The 14,057-nt window shown below is 35.7% G+C and overlaps 1 protein-coding gene across 7 annotated transcripts in view; it reads left to right on the top strand.

Annotated features, from left to right (window-relative positions):
• The window catches only part of baiap2b (BAR/IMD domain containing adaptor protein 2b), a 69,761-nt gene that overhangs the window by 43,325 nt on the left and 12,379 nt on the right, over positions 1 to 14,057 (top strand). For 6 of the 7 annotated variants that reach the window (XM_073827812.1, XM_073827807.1, XM_073827811.1 and 3 more), the window contains 3 exons: positions 1,225 to 1,296; positions 2,545 to 2,682; positions 11,322 to 11,474. In XM_073827812.1, the coding sequence (XP_073683913.1) occupies positions 1,225 to 1,296; positions 2,545 to 2,682; positions 11,322 to 11,474 (363 nt within the window). The remainder of the gene's footprint in view (positions 1 to 1,224; positions 1,297 to 2,544; positions 2,683 to 11,321; positions 11,475 to 14,057) is intronic. The other variant, XM_073827813.1, reaches the window with a different exon arrangement.

Raw genomic sequence — 14,057 nt, 5'->3', positions numbered from 1 at the left:
AGTGGCGTCTCAAAATGTCACATCGACGCAGACGCTTCCGTATATACATGAAGGACAATAGTCCACGGTCACATGTGTAAACACACCACCTCAGACAGAGCACAGACTTTCCTGTACTGTTTGACACAGCTGCAGATGTTAAACAAACCTTATCTGAGTCCTTCTGATAATGATAACGGTGCAGAAACTTGAATAAATGTCTGTTAGCGAGCACATTATGGATAAGACATTAGTTTTAGGTGTGCGAAGTTATTTTGGGGTTTGTTGTAGGGCACTATGAATTCCACAATGCAAAAACATGGACAGAATCTGGTCATAAAATTGAAATGTTACTGTATAACGCAGAATGTCTTCGAATTTTCCAATTTATGGATGAATAAATTAATAGTAGGTCAGTACACTTAAATAAAATAGTGTCTGTGAATATTAGGCCACCAAAATCAATATATGAGCACATAAACATGAATATAATCTCTAGAACTGCTCTGAGAGAAACTTCATGAGCATTTTATTGTTTTTTGAGAGAAAAACTATCGTCATATCATATACAAACAGAAACTTAAAGGTCTTCACAGCAACCCGTCAAAATAAAAGTTTGGTTTAACTTGAAGAAATTGTGACAGAAATATATTACAAAATAAAAGTTTGGTTTAACTTGAAGAAATTGTGACAGAAATATATTACTGAATGTAATACTACTACTACTACTATAATTATTATTAAAACATAATATATAAGAATATTTACCAGAAAAATATTTACCAGAAATTATGAACACACAACAAATATTTCTGAAAAAAAGTAAATAAAATAAGTTTTTTAAATAAATTATTTAGAGATGCTTTTGATTATTCAAATTTAAAATTAAAATTTATTTCATAGGGTCATAAAAATGTAATTTTGTTAGACTTTTAATAAATTGCTGTTAAATTGTGTATGTTTCATGATTTTGATTAATTAGACATGCTTTTTGGTTAATACAATTGTATTTTATCATTAAAAATCTAGAATCTAGAAAAATGAAGAAACAGGAAAAAAAAATTAATCCAGAAAAAAATGTAAAAAACTGAATTTTGGAAAAAAAATAAAACAGATTTTATAGGGCCCTATTGGTGTAACCAAATGCAGAATTAATTTGTCATATAAGAGGAAAATTGCTGGTTTGTTGTACTGTAGTTTTTTGTGTATAAAATATAAACTGTATTTGTCTACTGTAATTTTCAGCTGAAATCATTCCACAATGAACTACTCACAGAACTAGAGAAAAAAGTGGAACTGGATGTTCGCTACTTAAATGTAAGTATATAAACATACACAATCACAAACATTACATTTATGATCACATTTGCAACAATTTGCTGAAATTTAGTGTACAAAAAAAATACAGTTACCTGCGGTCAATAGTGTAGCGATGTATGAACTACAGCTCACAAGAAGTCAAGGTTGCACTGTAAAATACTACATACTACATACTTTCAAACCAAGCAGAATGTGTTGGTCAATGAAGATCAACTTGAACCAGAAAATCAATTTCCCTCACAAATGTATTCCCATTTCAGAAATTTTTATTTCTCTTTCACCTAACTCAGTGAACTATGCACTGTTTTTGTCTTGTTTCTTAATTTAATTGTTTTATAACACATACAGTCACGTCCAATAACATAACTAGATTTATTTCCACGTTTTACCTAATTGGCCTTATCCACCCTCAAATAACATGTCTTTTAAAGGCAATAATTGAGATTACTGCATGTAATGAAAGCAAGACTAATAGCGGCATTACACCAACGTCTTCTAAAAGGCTCTTTTCGTCTGTATGAGGCGAAAGTGGTTTTTTTTCTTCTTTTTACTTGAGAGAAATCTTTTTACATGCATGAAAGATCTGAAATGAGACTTTCAGCTTCACAGATTAAAAAGTCTTCTTACTGGGGTCTCTAACAGGCTTGTTTGTAAATGCATTAGATTGACCCTCAGCTTCTTGGCAAGAAATCAAATCCACATTTATTCGGTCACTCATTTCCAGCATTGACAGAAATAATTAACTACGCTCCCATGCTTTCCATTCCACACATGGCAAATAGACTGCGTCAGGATCAGTCAAATGTAGCAGAAGAAGGCTTTGGCAGTGAAGACTAGTGAAAACAAAGACGCATGTCCTGGAACACAATGAATCAGTGAAGCAGGAGGTTCTGGGAAGACACTCTGAGGACAATAAAAGACCCGACTGAGCTGACTCAGCCAAGTTCCCATTAGTACAGAACCTATGAAGATGACCTTCATGTCTTTTAGATGCTGGGTTCAGGTCATTGTTAAGAAAAAGTCGACTTTAAAGCTTTAAAGCTCAGGATATGGTGAGAATAAAGAAATCAGTCATACCACCAGAGTGCCCAATCTCATTCTCGTTGGCATTTATCCACTTGAGGCCTTTCTGGAACAGATGCTTGATAACATTTTTTGAAATACAACCATTAAGTTCCTCGTCTTGTCCATTTGGATATTGTTAGGGGTTGATTGTGATGAGAGCTGTGTTATTTTGTCTGGCAGGCAGCGCTGAAGAAATATCAGATGGAACACAAAAGTAAAGGAGAGAGTTTGGAGAAGTGCCAGGCCGAACTGAAGAAACTCCGCAGGAAGAGTCAAGGCAGCAAGAACCCCTCCAAATATGGAGACAAGGAGATGCAGGTGAGTCAGCGCTGTCTTCAAATTTAACCAAATGAAATGTACTTTTATGTACTTTCTTTTTGGTGAACTATTTACACCAAAAATGATCATTTATTCACCTTCACAAGACCCACATGACTTTAATTTTGGTCTGTTTTTTATTTAAAGCTCTATTATATGACTTTAGAAGACCTAAAGTATAACAAATTAGTTGCATCAACCATGTTTAGGAACATTTTTTGGTGCTTGACATCCTTTCTGAAGCTTGAAAGCTCTAGTCTTCATTATTTATAATTGCATGGAAAAGAGTGTCTAATCTTTTCATTGCAATTGTAAGTGTCAGTCTTCATATCTTCTCCTTTTTTGTTGCATGGAAGAAAGTAATACAGATGCAGAATCTTTGCAGAATCAGCAAAATGTTATTTTACTAAAACAAGAGGGATCATACAAAATATTTTACTTAAAAGACGTTTACATATAGTCCGCTTGAGAAAATAATAGTTTAATTTATATAAATTTTCCTGTTCAAAAGTTTATATACGGTTGATTCTTAATACTGTGTTGTTACCTGAATGATCCACAGCTGTTTGTTTTGTTTAGTGATAGTTGTTCATCAGTCCCTTGTTTGTCCTGAACAGTTAAACTGTCAGCTGTTCTTCAGAAAAATCTTTCAGGTCCCACAAATTCTTTGGTTTTTCAGCATTTTTGTGTATTTGAACCCTTCCCAACAATGACTGTATGATTTGAGATCCATCTTTTCACACAACTGAGGGAACTATGCAACTATTACAGAAGGTTCAACTATTACAGAAGGTTCAACTATTACAGATGCTTCAGAAGGAAACACTATGCATTAAGAGCAGAACATTTTTTTAATTTTAAAGGAACCGTATGTAAGAAATTAATTTCAGTTAATCATAAAATGGCCCTGACATGTCACTAGACATTAAGAAATCATGTTCATTTCAAATACTTATCTCACTGACAACAGTGGTCCGGCCAGGATATTGTCATTTAAAAGTGACAGTTGCAGCCCACGACTGATGTTATTGTTGTCATTTTGTGTTTTGGTCTGAGGCTCCACCCTCCAGCTATCTACCAATCACGAAGTCAGTAGAGTTTCGTCATCCGGGATGCCAGCTCTGCTCTAGTTACAGCTGCAGCTATGAACGTGTCGGATAAAACATGTATAACGTTACGAAACCTAAAAGACCTCGTTATGAATCCGAAATACGTCGTGACACAGTCCGAAATAAAACAAGGATTTGTATAGGAGATGCCTTTGAAAGATGGAGACGGCTGAAAACGGAGATGAATTTGAAGACAGACGCCAACGTTGCTAATTTTCTCCTGGACAGGTAAGATTCATCTATGTTTGGCTAACTTTGCTTCCGTACACAGTGGATTTTCCACGGTCGCCCGTGCTAAATGCGTTAATAAAAAGCTTTATATCGCACCACTAGCAGGGTATGAAAACAATCTATGTTCCGACTGAAATGTGGTATTACAGTACATCTTTACGAAATATTTGGCTAATCGCCATTAGTAAATTTTTGCGATACATAATTACTTCGCAAAACATCTCTCGTGAAGCATAAACATAATTAACAGAAGAAAAAAAATTACTGTGTAGGACTCGTCACTTGCCATTGGAAGCTCCTTGTAGCAGCCTACGATTCTGCTGGATCCTGCAGCTTAGCTGGCAACCTCGAGTCAGGGGGGAGGGGAGGGGATACACCATTCTACAGTATTTTGAAAGTGATTGCAGTACCAGTTTTGGCCACAATCCTACATACGGTTCCTTTAAGAACAGGGTAAATTTAACTTATTTGGTCTTCTGGGAAACATGTAAGTATCTTCTGTAGCTTCTGAAGGGAAGTACTAAATGAAAAATATATGTTATTTAGGTAAAATAATAAAAATGTACACTTCATCTGTTCGAAAGTTTACACCCCTGGCACTTAAAAGGCATTGTTTTTCCTTCTGGAGCATCAGTGAACGTTTGAACCTACTGTAATAGTTGCATATGAGTCCCTCAGTTGTCCTCAGTGTAAAAAAAAATAATCTCAAAATCATACAGTTATTGTTGGAAAGGGTTCAAATACACAAAAATGCTGAAAAATGCTAAAAAAAAAAAACTAAGAATTTGCAGGACATTAAGGATTTTTCTGAAGAACAGCGGGAAGTTTAACTGTTCAGGACAAACAAGGGACTCAACAAGGGAAACAACTATCACTAAACCAAAAAAAACACAGCTGTGGATCATTCAGGTAATACAGTATTAAGAATCAAGGGGATGTAAACTTTTGAACGGGGTCATTTTTTATAAATTTAACTATTATTTTCTCTTGTGGACTATATGTAAACATCTTTTATGTGAAATATCTTATTCAGATAAGTACTAAATAAAAAAAAACCATGCATTTTGTATGATCCCTTTTATTTTGGTAAAATAATTAACATTTCGCACATTCAGCAAAACTTTTGACCTCAACTGTAAATGATGAGAGAATTTATTTTTGGATGTACTATTTCTTTAAAATTTCTCTGTGTACAGAAGACAAGCATAAATCACTTCAAGCCTTGAAAATGTAATTTCTGTGCATTCTGAGTGTGGCAGTAGATTGGGAAGTTCCAGAGCGTAGGCATTGAATTTGTTTGCGATGTTTGTGCAATTCATGACATTCAAGTAGGAGTTCATGCTGGGATGGGATATTGTTGGAATTCTATAAATAATCTCTATAAATTCACCCTTTTCTCTGTTCACAGTTTGAACATACACTTTTGAACACACTTGAGAGAAAAAAAACATTTTTGAATTGGCTACAGTGCTGATGGCTATTAACACACTTTTTTCCAACATATTTTATGATTTATAAAAAAAATACATTTAAAAAACTCAGACAACATCTTTATTTACAAGTCAATTAAAATCTTTAGAATTTTTTATACATTATGGATCTTAAGTTTTATAAACGTTTTTATGATCTTATTTCTCCATAAAGGTGTATTTTTATAATCTGATATACTGTAGCTCTTTCCATGCTCGTGCTTTGCACTGAATCAGACAATAAGCTGTGAACACCAAAAAAACGATTCCAATTTTAGTCTGTTTGGCTCTTTAAGTGCTAAAGAAAATCCCACTCTGTTTGGCTGAAGTCCTTTCATACAATAATGTACTTGTTTTGTGTGGGTTTCATTGTGTGGTGTCCTTGTGCTTTTGTTCATCGAGGCCTCGTTGTAAGGGGGTTGATTTGTCGGGGCCGCTGTTTGTTTTGAACGTACGCCTCTCACTACCGTCGTCACCAGGTGTGAGGTCAGGGGGAAGTGGGAGTGTTGTTCTGTGGGCTGACCTGGGGTCAGTTTATGCCATTAGCAGTAGGTGTGCTCCTCATAGCAGCATGGGAACAGCCAGTTGCGTAAAACGCTGTGGGCTTAGCTTGCTTTTTAAACACACTCCAGGTGTGTATAAAAGAAAACACAGAGAGAAGGAAGGTGAGTGGGTTGTTTAAATGACGTGAACTTCCTGTTCCGAGGTCTATTAAAATCTGTAGGAGGATCACAGTGAACCAAACATCAGAGATGATTGATTTGTTGTTCTGTATCAGGGTTGGCCAAAATCCGTAATTTAAAATTTTGCTTCCTTTGAGTCTAGAAGTGTAAATTAGAATTTTGATTTAAATTTGAATTTAAACCATTGAGAAATTTAAAATGGAATTCCATTTGAAATCTACTGTCTGTTCTGTATATGCTGTTTTATGTTTTGAATCTTGGCCCTCCATTGACCTTGACAGATTCAGTGCCAAGCAGAAACAGAGGCTCTGATGTACTTGTTTTCTTGACTTATGATCAAAGGCCAAAAGTTTGATGCAGTATGCAGCTCTGATGTGGGAAGTGCATTTATAAAAGAGATGGAAATCACATTCTGATTGTTAGTTTAGCTTGTGCCTCACAGCTCTGGGTGGCACAGGGCTTCAGGAGAAAAAAAAATCGATATTTGGAGCTGTAAGTCAAAACGTCTCTGGCCTCTGCTCATATACCCCAGACAATGCCTGGTTTACTAGTTGTGAAAGCTGAGATTTACCCCTGAGAAAACCCTGTGTATGTGTAAACCCTTCCCATGGTTCCCTACATGTGGCGGCTCTCTCATGAGATTTCCTAAATGTCAGTTTTCCATGAATGTGATTTCTTTCTGTAATAGCTTTTGTCAATTATTTATAGGTGTGTGTGTATGTGTTCATTCCACTTAGCAGCTCAGTATGAACCGTAGATGAATTTTATATGTAGGGCTCATGGTCCCTACTGTGCGTCATGCTGTGGAGAGTCTGGATTCAGAGATGGCATGAGCAGAAAACTGCACTACAACAAGCCGTGGAGAATATCTTTCAAAGGCGTGAATAGTAGTACCATTTTGGTTATTGGCCTATTTTAGAGATTTTTTATAGCTAATTTTTTGTATATTGAACAGATGTTGGCCAGTGTATTTAATCGTGCATGCTAATTTCCTTTTTTTATTTAGAAAAAACAAGCATTAGATGAAAGCAAAAGTAAAACTTAAATTTAAAAATAATTTAAAATCTTATTAATTTGAAATCGAATCCAGTTTTTCATACTCTATAATGTTATATTCCATAAATGTACACTGAAAAAAGTGTTTTTACTTATAAATTGCTAGTACATTTCATAAATAATTACAAAGAAATGCCGAGTAGCACATTGAATTAAATGTGAAATTTTGAAGTAGAGAGTAATACTGAAATAGTATTTTCTTGTGAAACATACTTCAATAATTTTACTTCAAATCATATAGCATATGTTTTCAAATTTTATGAAAGATTTTATACTGCCCCAAAAATGTCAATATTCCAGTCTATCACTAGTTAATATTTTCAGGCAAAACCAGTCATAAGGGTCAATGTTTTGAAATAAATACGCTTTCCATTGATGTTTAGTTTGTTAGGATAGGGCAATATTTGAAAATCTGTAATCTGAGGGTGCAAAAAATCTAAATATTGAGAAAAATCACCTTTAAAGTTGTCCAGATGAAGTTCTTAGTAATGCATATTACTAATAAAAAATTAAGTTTTGATATATTAACGGTAGGAAATTTAGAAAATATCTTCATGGAACATGATCTTTACTTAATATCCTAATGATTTTTGGCATAAAAGAAAAATCGATAAATTTGACCCATACAGTGTATTTTTGGCTATTGCTACAAATCTGCGACTTATGACTGGTTTTGTGGTCCATGGTCACATTTATATTAAACAGCTCATTTTACTGAAACATTGGTAACTAATAAACTGTGCAGTTTTTTTCTTTATTTTGTTTTATAAAAGACACACTGCTGTTTCAGATTCTTCCCTGATTACTAGAGAAAAACAGGTCTGTTCCAGATCCCCTGCAAGACTGATGCCAATATTAATACCGTGACCAATGTAATGCACTCATTTCTCTCGTTTTTCCTTGAGGAATCAATGCACCGAAATAATGGCACATTCTAGTCATATGCTACATTCATATTCAGCACGTGTTAAAATGAGGCCAACCGGAGGGCAGGCAGATTGATTTGAACCGGAGTGTCACTTACGATTTCAGGCTGCAGTAGTGTAGGATATGGACCCACGTTACATCATCTTTGTGCGTGTATGTGTGTATACATTAGTATTCCCCTTGGGTGGCATACTAAAGGCACATAGTGCACAATTTTCGATCTGAATATGATTTCTGAACCCATTTAGCCCTACCCCGCCATACTGGAGCATACAAACATGCTACAAACTCTAGTGCGCAAACCTGTTGAATGCAGTATTTTTAGCTTGACAGTGTTTACTGCTGCTCAGTTGAGTATGATCATGTCAGCTACTTCACAAGTGGTACTTAAAGTCATGCTAATCATGCTGCCTGTCTATTACTGGGAAACTGTAAATATAGATGTTGTTTTTTTTTTGCCATGCTCCTGTACAAATGTGATTTATGCAGTTTAGTTATTTAAATAATCATTGCTGAACCTCTATTGCCCCAGGCCATATCGCAGTAAATACCTATTAAAGCTGACAGAAAAAACATTGCTTTTCAGCCATTTTACTTAACAACTAGGTAAAGTGTAGGAGCAGAAATATGATATATTCGAGTAACTGCCTTTGTGCGACATATTTTTGTACTTGTACCTGGCAACGGACAAGTACGTCTGCGTTGTGTAAGTGCACTCGCTGGACTTCAAAGTTTAATCTTAGCTTGTGGCTGGTACATGAACTGTACATGTAAATGTACTTTTCATGACTCAGACACTGAGAGAACATTTTAATAGGAGCAGAAAAGGGGTCTTGACCATGGGTCATTAAATACAAAGAAGATCCTGCAGTATAGTGCTCTTGTTATCCAGAAAGAAAAAGACAAACGTCATATCTGATCCATTAGCGGACAAAACATGCAGTCTACATGTGGATGTGGGCTACATCAACATGTTCAAGTTGAAAAATATTGAGAATAGAATGTCTTGAATTACTTCTGCTTACATATGTGACCTTGGACCATAAAACCAGTCATAAGTAATTATCAATTTTAAGCCAAAAATCAAGAGGATATTAAGTAAAGATCCATGTTCCATGAAGATATTTGATCAATTTCCTACCGTAAATATATCACAATGTATTTTTTGATCAGTAATATGCATAGCTAAGAACTTTATTTGGACAACTTTAAAGGTGATTTTATCACTATTTAGATTTTTTTTTTGCACCCTCAGATTCCAGATTTTCAAATATTGCCCTATCCTAACAAGCCATACATCAATGGAAAACGTATTTATTTAGACCCTTATTGACCTTTATGACTGGTTTTGTTGTCCAGGATCACAAATAACAGCTTACATATAACATTTAAAAGTTTGGGGTTGGTTAGATGTTTTAATGTTTTTTTTAAAGTATCTAATGCTCACCAGGACTGCATTGATTTGATTTACAAAATATTATTCTGATTTATTACTGTTTTCTATTTTAATATATTTGAAAAGGTATTTTATTCCTGATTGCACAGCTGAATTAGCAGCAGCATTACTACAGTCTTCAGTGTCAAATGATCCTTCAGAACAGTTTATTTTTGTGGAAACTGTGACTTTTTTAGGGATTCATTAGAATTTTTAGCAATGTAAAAATCTTTAATAAACTCAACGTCACCTTTGATCAATTAAATGCATCCTTGCTTAATAAAAACTTAATTTCTTTAAAAAATAAAAATCTTAATGACCCCAAACCTTTAGTGTACAGTATGTGCTAGATTTCTCCAAAATGTAATTCTGAGTTACTCTAAGGGTGTTTACACTTGAGAACTGAACTCCAAAAGAAAGAGAAATGCCTTCATTATGTTTTTTCGCTAAGTATGTAGTTTCTAACTTTGGAGAAAACAGAGCTTGTTTGAGGAGAAGTGTAACCAACATGCTTTGCCCTCAGCGTTTTCTATCCTGTCCCCTTGAATTTTTTGCTGAGCAATTTCAATTTTCAAAGTTTTTTGCTGAGCAATTTCAATTTTCAAAGTCTTTCAAGCTTGATAAAGTGATGTGACTCACTCTTTGGTTTGATGCTATGTGCAGAAACATTTAGCGTTCAGCTGTTTCGGTGTGCTGAGCATGCTTACCTGTCAGCAGTGTGACCAAACTCCCACTCACGATCAGAGAGAATCCTGGAAATGCTACGTTTTACATCTAGTGTTTTACCTACAGGCTGATTACATCTAAACTAGCTTGACAACTACTTGCTTTCATATTTGACACTACAACATCTGTTTCCTAGTCAATGCTGAGGTCTTTTTTAGTATCTCTCGTCATTTCATGTTTTTTCCTCTCTTTCATCTGTCACATTCTTTCCCACATGAGTTTAATACGAAAGTATTACAAACAAGTCCAGATGTGTACCAAATGAGTTTTAAACTCTGGATGAGGCATTGTTTAATTCATTTCCGTTTTAGTGCAAGGCACTAAACCCATGAAATGCAAAGATTGAATGTCTGGGTGAACATATTGTACACATTCATACATCACTGTGAACCCGTAACACGTTTTTTGCTTGATGCAATGACCTTTTGTAACTTCAGACTAATAATAGACTTGCAAAGCATTGTTCATTAACACTTGGTAGGAAGGAATCAGCATAACTCGCTGTGATATCACAATATCTACACAGGTTGAATAACCTTACGGAGAGTGTGTGTGTGTGTGTGTGTGTGTGTGTGTGCAGTTTGGATTACATCCAGTTCCTACAAGGTGTATGTCCTTGTGAGATGATGTTTTGGCTGTGGCATAATCTTTAGTGAGGCAGCAGCCTTGATGCTTTTCACATATTAGAGTTGGATGTTTTATCATATTATTTTATTGAATGCTAAAGAGTGAACATGACCTTCTTTGTTACTTGGATTCTCTGATCAAACCAAATCGGCTGGTTAAATTCAGCCCTCGCCAGCTTTGCGTGCAATGGATCATTGAGCTTTAGCATTCCCATTTGCTTTCATACAATGAGAGTAACAGCAAGCCTACATGGTTGTCATTTGAAATGTGCGGTTTCTACTAGCATGGCCTTCATTACATCAGGCTGCGTCAAACCGGGGCATTGTTTGCCATTTTTTTTTTATGTCTGCTTCATGCCACCTTCCCTGTCCCTCAGTACGTCGAGACCATCAGCAGCAAACAAAATGAGCTGGATAACTACATCTCTGAGAGCTACAAGAACGCCCTATCCGAAGAGAGACGGCGGTATTGCTTCCTCGTTGACCGTCAATGTGCAGTGGCCAAAACGAACACCACCTTCCACACCAAGGTGAGAATTCACATCATGCTAAAGAAAATTTGGGTCGCAGAAACACTATATTGTAGTTAATTATCTAAAAATTGTGTTAAGCATTCATTTTAGCCATTATGTGCACATTTAAATGTGTTAAAGACAACATGCCATTTAAAACATAATAGCTTCTAATCAATGTTTGGTTGGATCATTTGGTCAGTTGAATTGATAAATTCATAGGCAGTGCAATTTTGATTATTTTGATGTTGTCTTTAACCATCAATCATGTAATGTATTAATATAGATCATATACTATAAATTATAAGTACCCATTTTGCCAAGTCAATTCTATACTTGGATGACTCCATACTTTGTGTTCCGTTGTTTCTGCTCCCAAATTCCATTTAGTCATTCATTCATTTCATTTCAGTGCTGATCATGCCACCATGCTTGCTAGAGAATGTGCTATACTTTGTATTTTGGTAAAGCTTCTTAGTTTTGGTCAAAAATGCATTCATGCTGATGCCGTTTACAATGAAAAATGATTTATAATCAGTTGTATCAAGATGGTGAAACCAATATATCAAACACAAGTGTGAAGGATGATTATTCGTTTTAGAACATTACATTCACACTGACCAAAAATAGAGCAGAGATCTGGTGATGTCTGGTGGATTCACCAGCAAGCAGAAGAACACCAGTCATTCCCGCGTAAGCGAGATTCACTCCTCTACTGTGACGCCCACGCGTCAGAGTTGGTGATAGACAGAGCGTTGGGAGCAACGATGGCAAGAGAAGGAGAAGAAAAAGGGAGGGCCAGGCAGAGAGTGGCCCACTTTTACAAGAACAGACTGTTCAGACGATAATCACTGTTTTCATGTATGTGTGTAGGAAGATTCGTACTGAAGAAATTTCTCTCCAGGCAACTGCAGAAACATTTGAGAGGCATTACCTCATAAGGGAAATTATATTGGCATCTCTTCTATGTAGTACTACTTTATTATCCACTTTTGTGAGAACAGTGACATGAACAAAACTGACCATCTGCCAGAGTTGGTCATGGCTGGATCTTAACACCGTCGCCCACACCAGCCGTGGTACTTGATACTTACTCACTCGTCTGCAACCGAGGGCAGCAGGAACAAAGAGAGTATAAAAACTCTTTCTCAGGCTCAGATGACTAAGAGATTTTACCACTGGGAAGAAAATTGAAAAGAACCTTTTAAACTTGTAATGAAATTTGCACATTTGAAGGGTTCACAGATTTCTTGGGAACTAATAGGTAGTTAGTAGTGGTCTCTGAAAGCCCTAATGCAGTTCCTGTTGAGAAAAAACGCATTTGCTGGTTAGGTATGTTTTGAGGTACACTCTTAAAAATAAAGGTGTTTTGAAGGGTTCTTCAAGCGACACCATAGAAGAACCATTTTTGGTTCCACAAAGAATTATTCAGTCAAAGGTTCTTTAAAGAACTATTTCTTTCTTACCTTTTTATAATCTGAAGAACCTTCTTTCACACAAAGAACCTTTTGTGAAACAGATAGGTTCTTCAGATGTTAAAGGTTCTTTATGGAACCATTTAGAAGTGAAGCACCTTTATTTTTAAGAGTGTAGCTGGTTTAAGCTGGTCCTTAGTTGGTCATGAGCTGTTTTAAGCAGGAGCTAGTTGCTCAGGACCAGCCTAAACCAGCTACCATGCTTCAAAACATCTAACCAGCATATGCTGTTTTTTAACAGGGTTTTCACACGAATGCAATTCATAGACCACTGCTAACTGCCTATTAACAAAATCTAGCATATGTTTTATCCAAAATAACATACTGTACACTTATTGTGGGGTCATCCCCCAATGGATCAACTTGGGATCAAGATAAGTGTCTTATTCTTTGTGGGTTTTGAACTAGCAACATTCCAGTTGGCATCCCTAAGCTTTGGCCAATACACCTATTACGCCACATGGTGAACAATGACCAAAGTGACCCAAAAATGAATCTGCCATTCACTTATGTCCTTCCAAACTTGTGTGATTTTCTATTTTTACATGGAACACAAAAGGAGGACACATTTCGCAGCATATTTGTGACCTTGGACAAAGAAACCAATCATAAGGGTCAATTTGTTTGAAATTGAAATGTATACATCATCTGAAAGCTGAATAATTAAGATTTCCATTGACAATATTTGGCTGAGAACTATGTGAAAATATACAATCTGTAGGACATTTAATCATTTAATATCTTAATGGAACATGATCTTTACTTATTATCTTAATGATTTTTGGCAAGAAAAAAGAAAAATCAATCATTTTGATTGCTATAAATATACTCATGCTACTAAAGACTGGTTTTGTGGTCCAGAATCACATATTCCCTTTTTGTGCTCTGTATTTCAAGTCTTCCAAGGCTGGTTATATGGTTTTAATTTGATAAACCCAGCGCAACATGCCTTAAGTACTATTTTTGAATGTAAATGAATGAGATCCCTGTTAAAAAAAAACAGTATATACTGGTTAGGTATGTTTAAGCCAGTACTTAGATGATCCTTAGCTGGTCCTAAGCAACTAGCTTCTTCTCATGACCAGCTTAAACTGGGTCATGGCCAACTAAGGACCAGCTTAAACCA

The sequence above is a fragment of the Garra rufa genome, chromosome 22 (genome assembly GCF_049309525.1).
Source record: "Garra rufa chromosome 22, GarRuf1.0, whole genome shotgun sequence".
Classification (NCBI taxonomy): domain Eukaryota; kingdom Metazoa; phylum Chordata; class Actinopteri; order Cypriniformes; family Cyprinidae; genus Garra; species Garra rufa.
The sequence above is the reverse complement of the archived record's forward strand: the minus strand, read 5'-3'. Positions and strand labels throughout refer to the sequence as shown.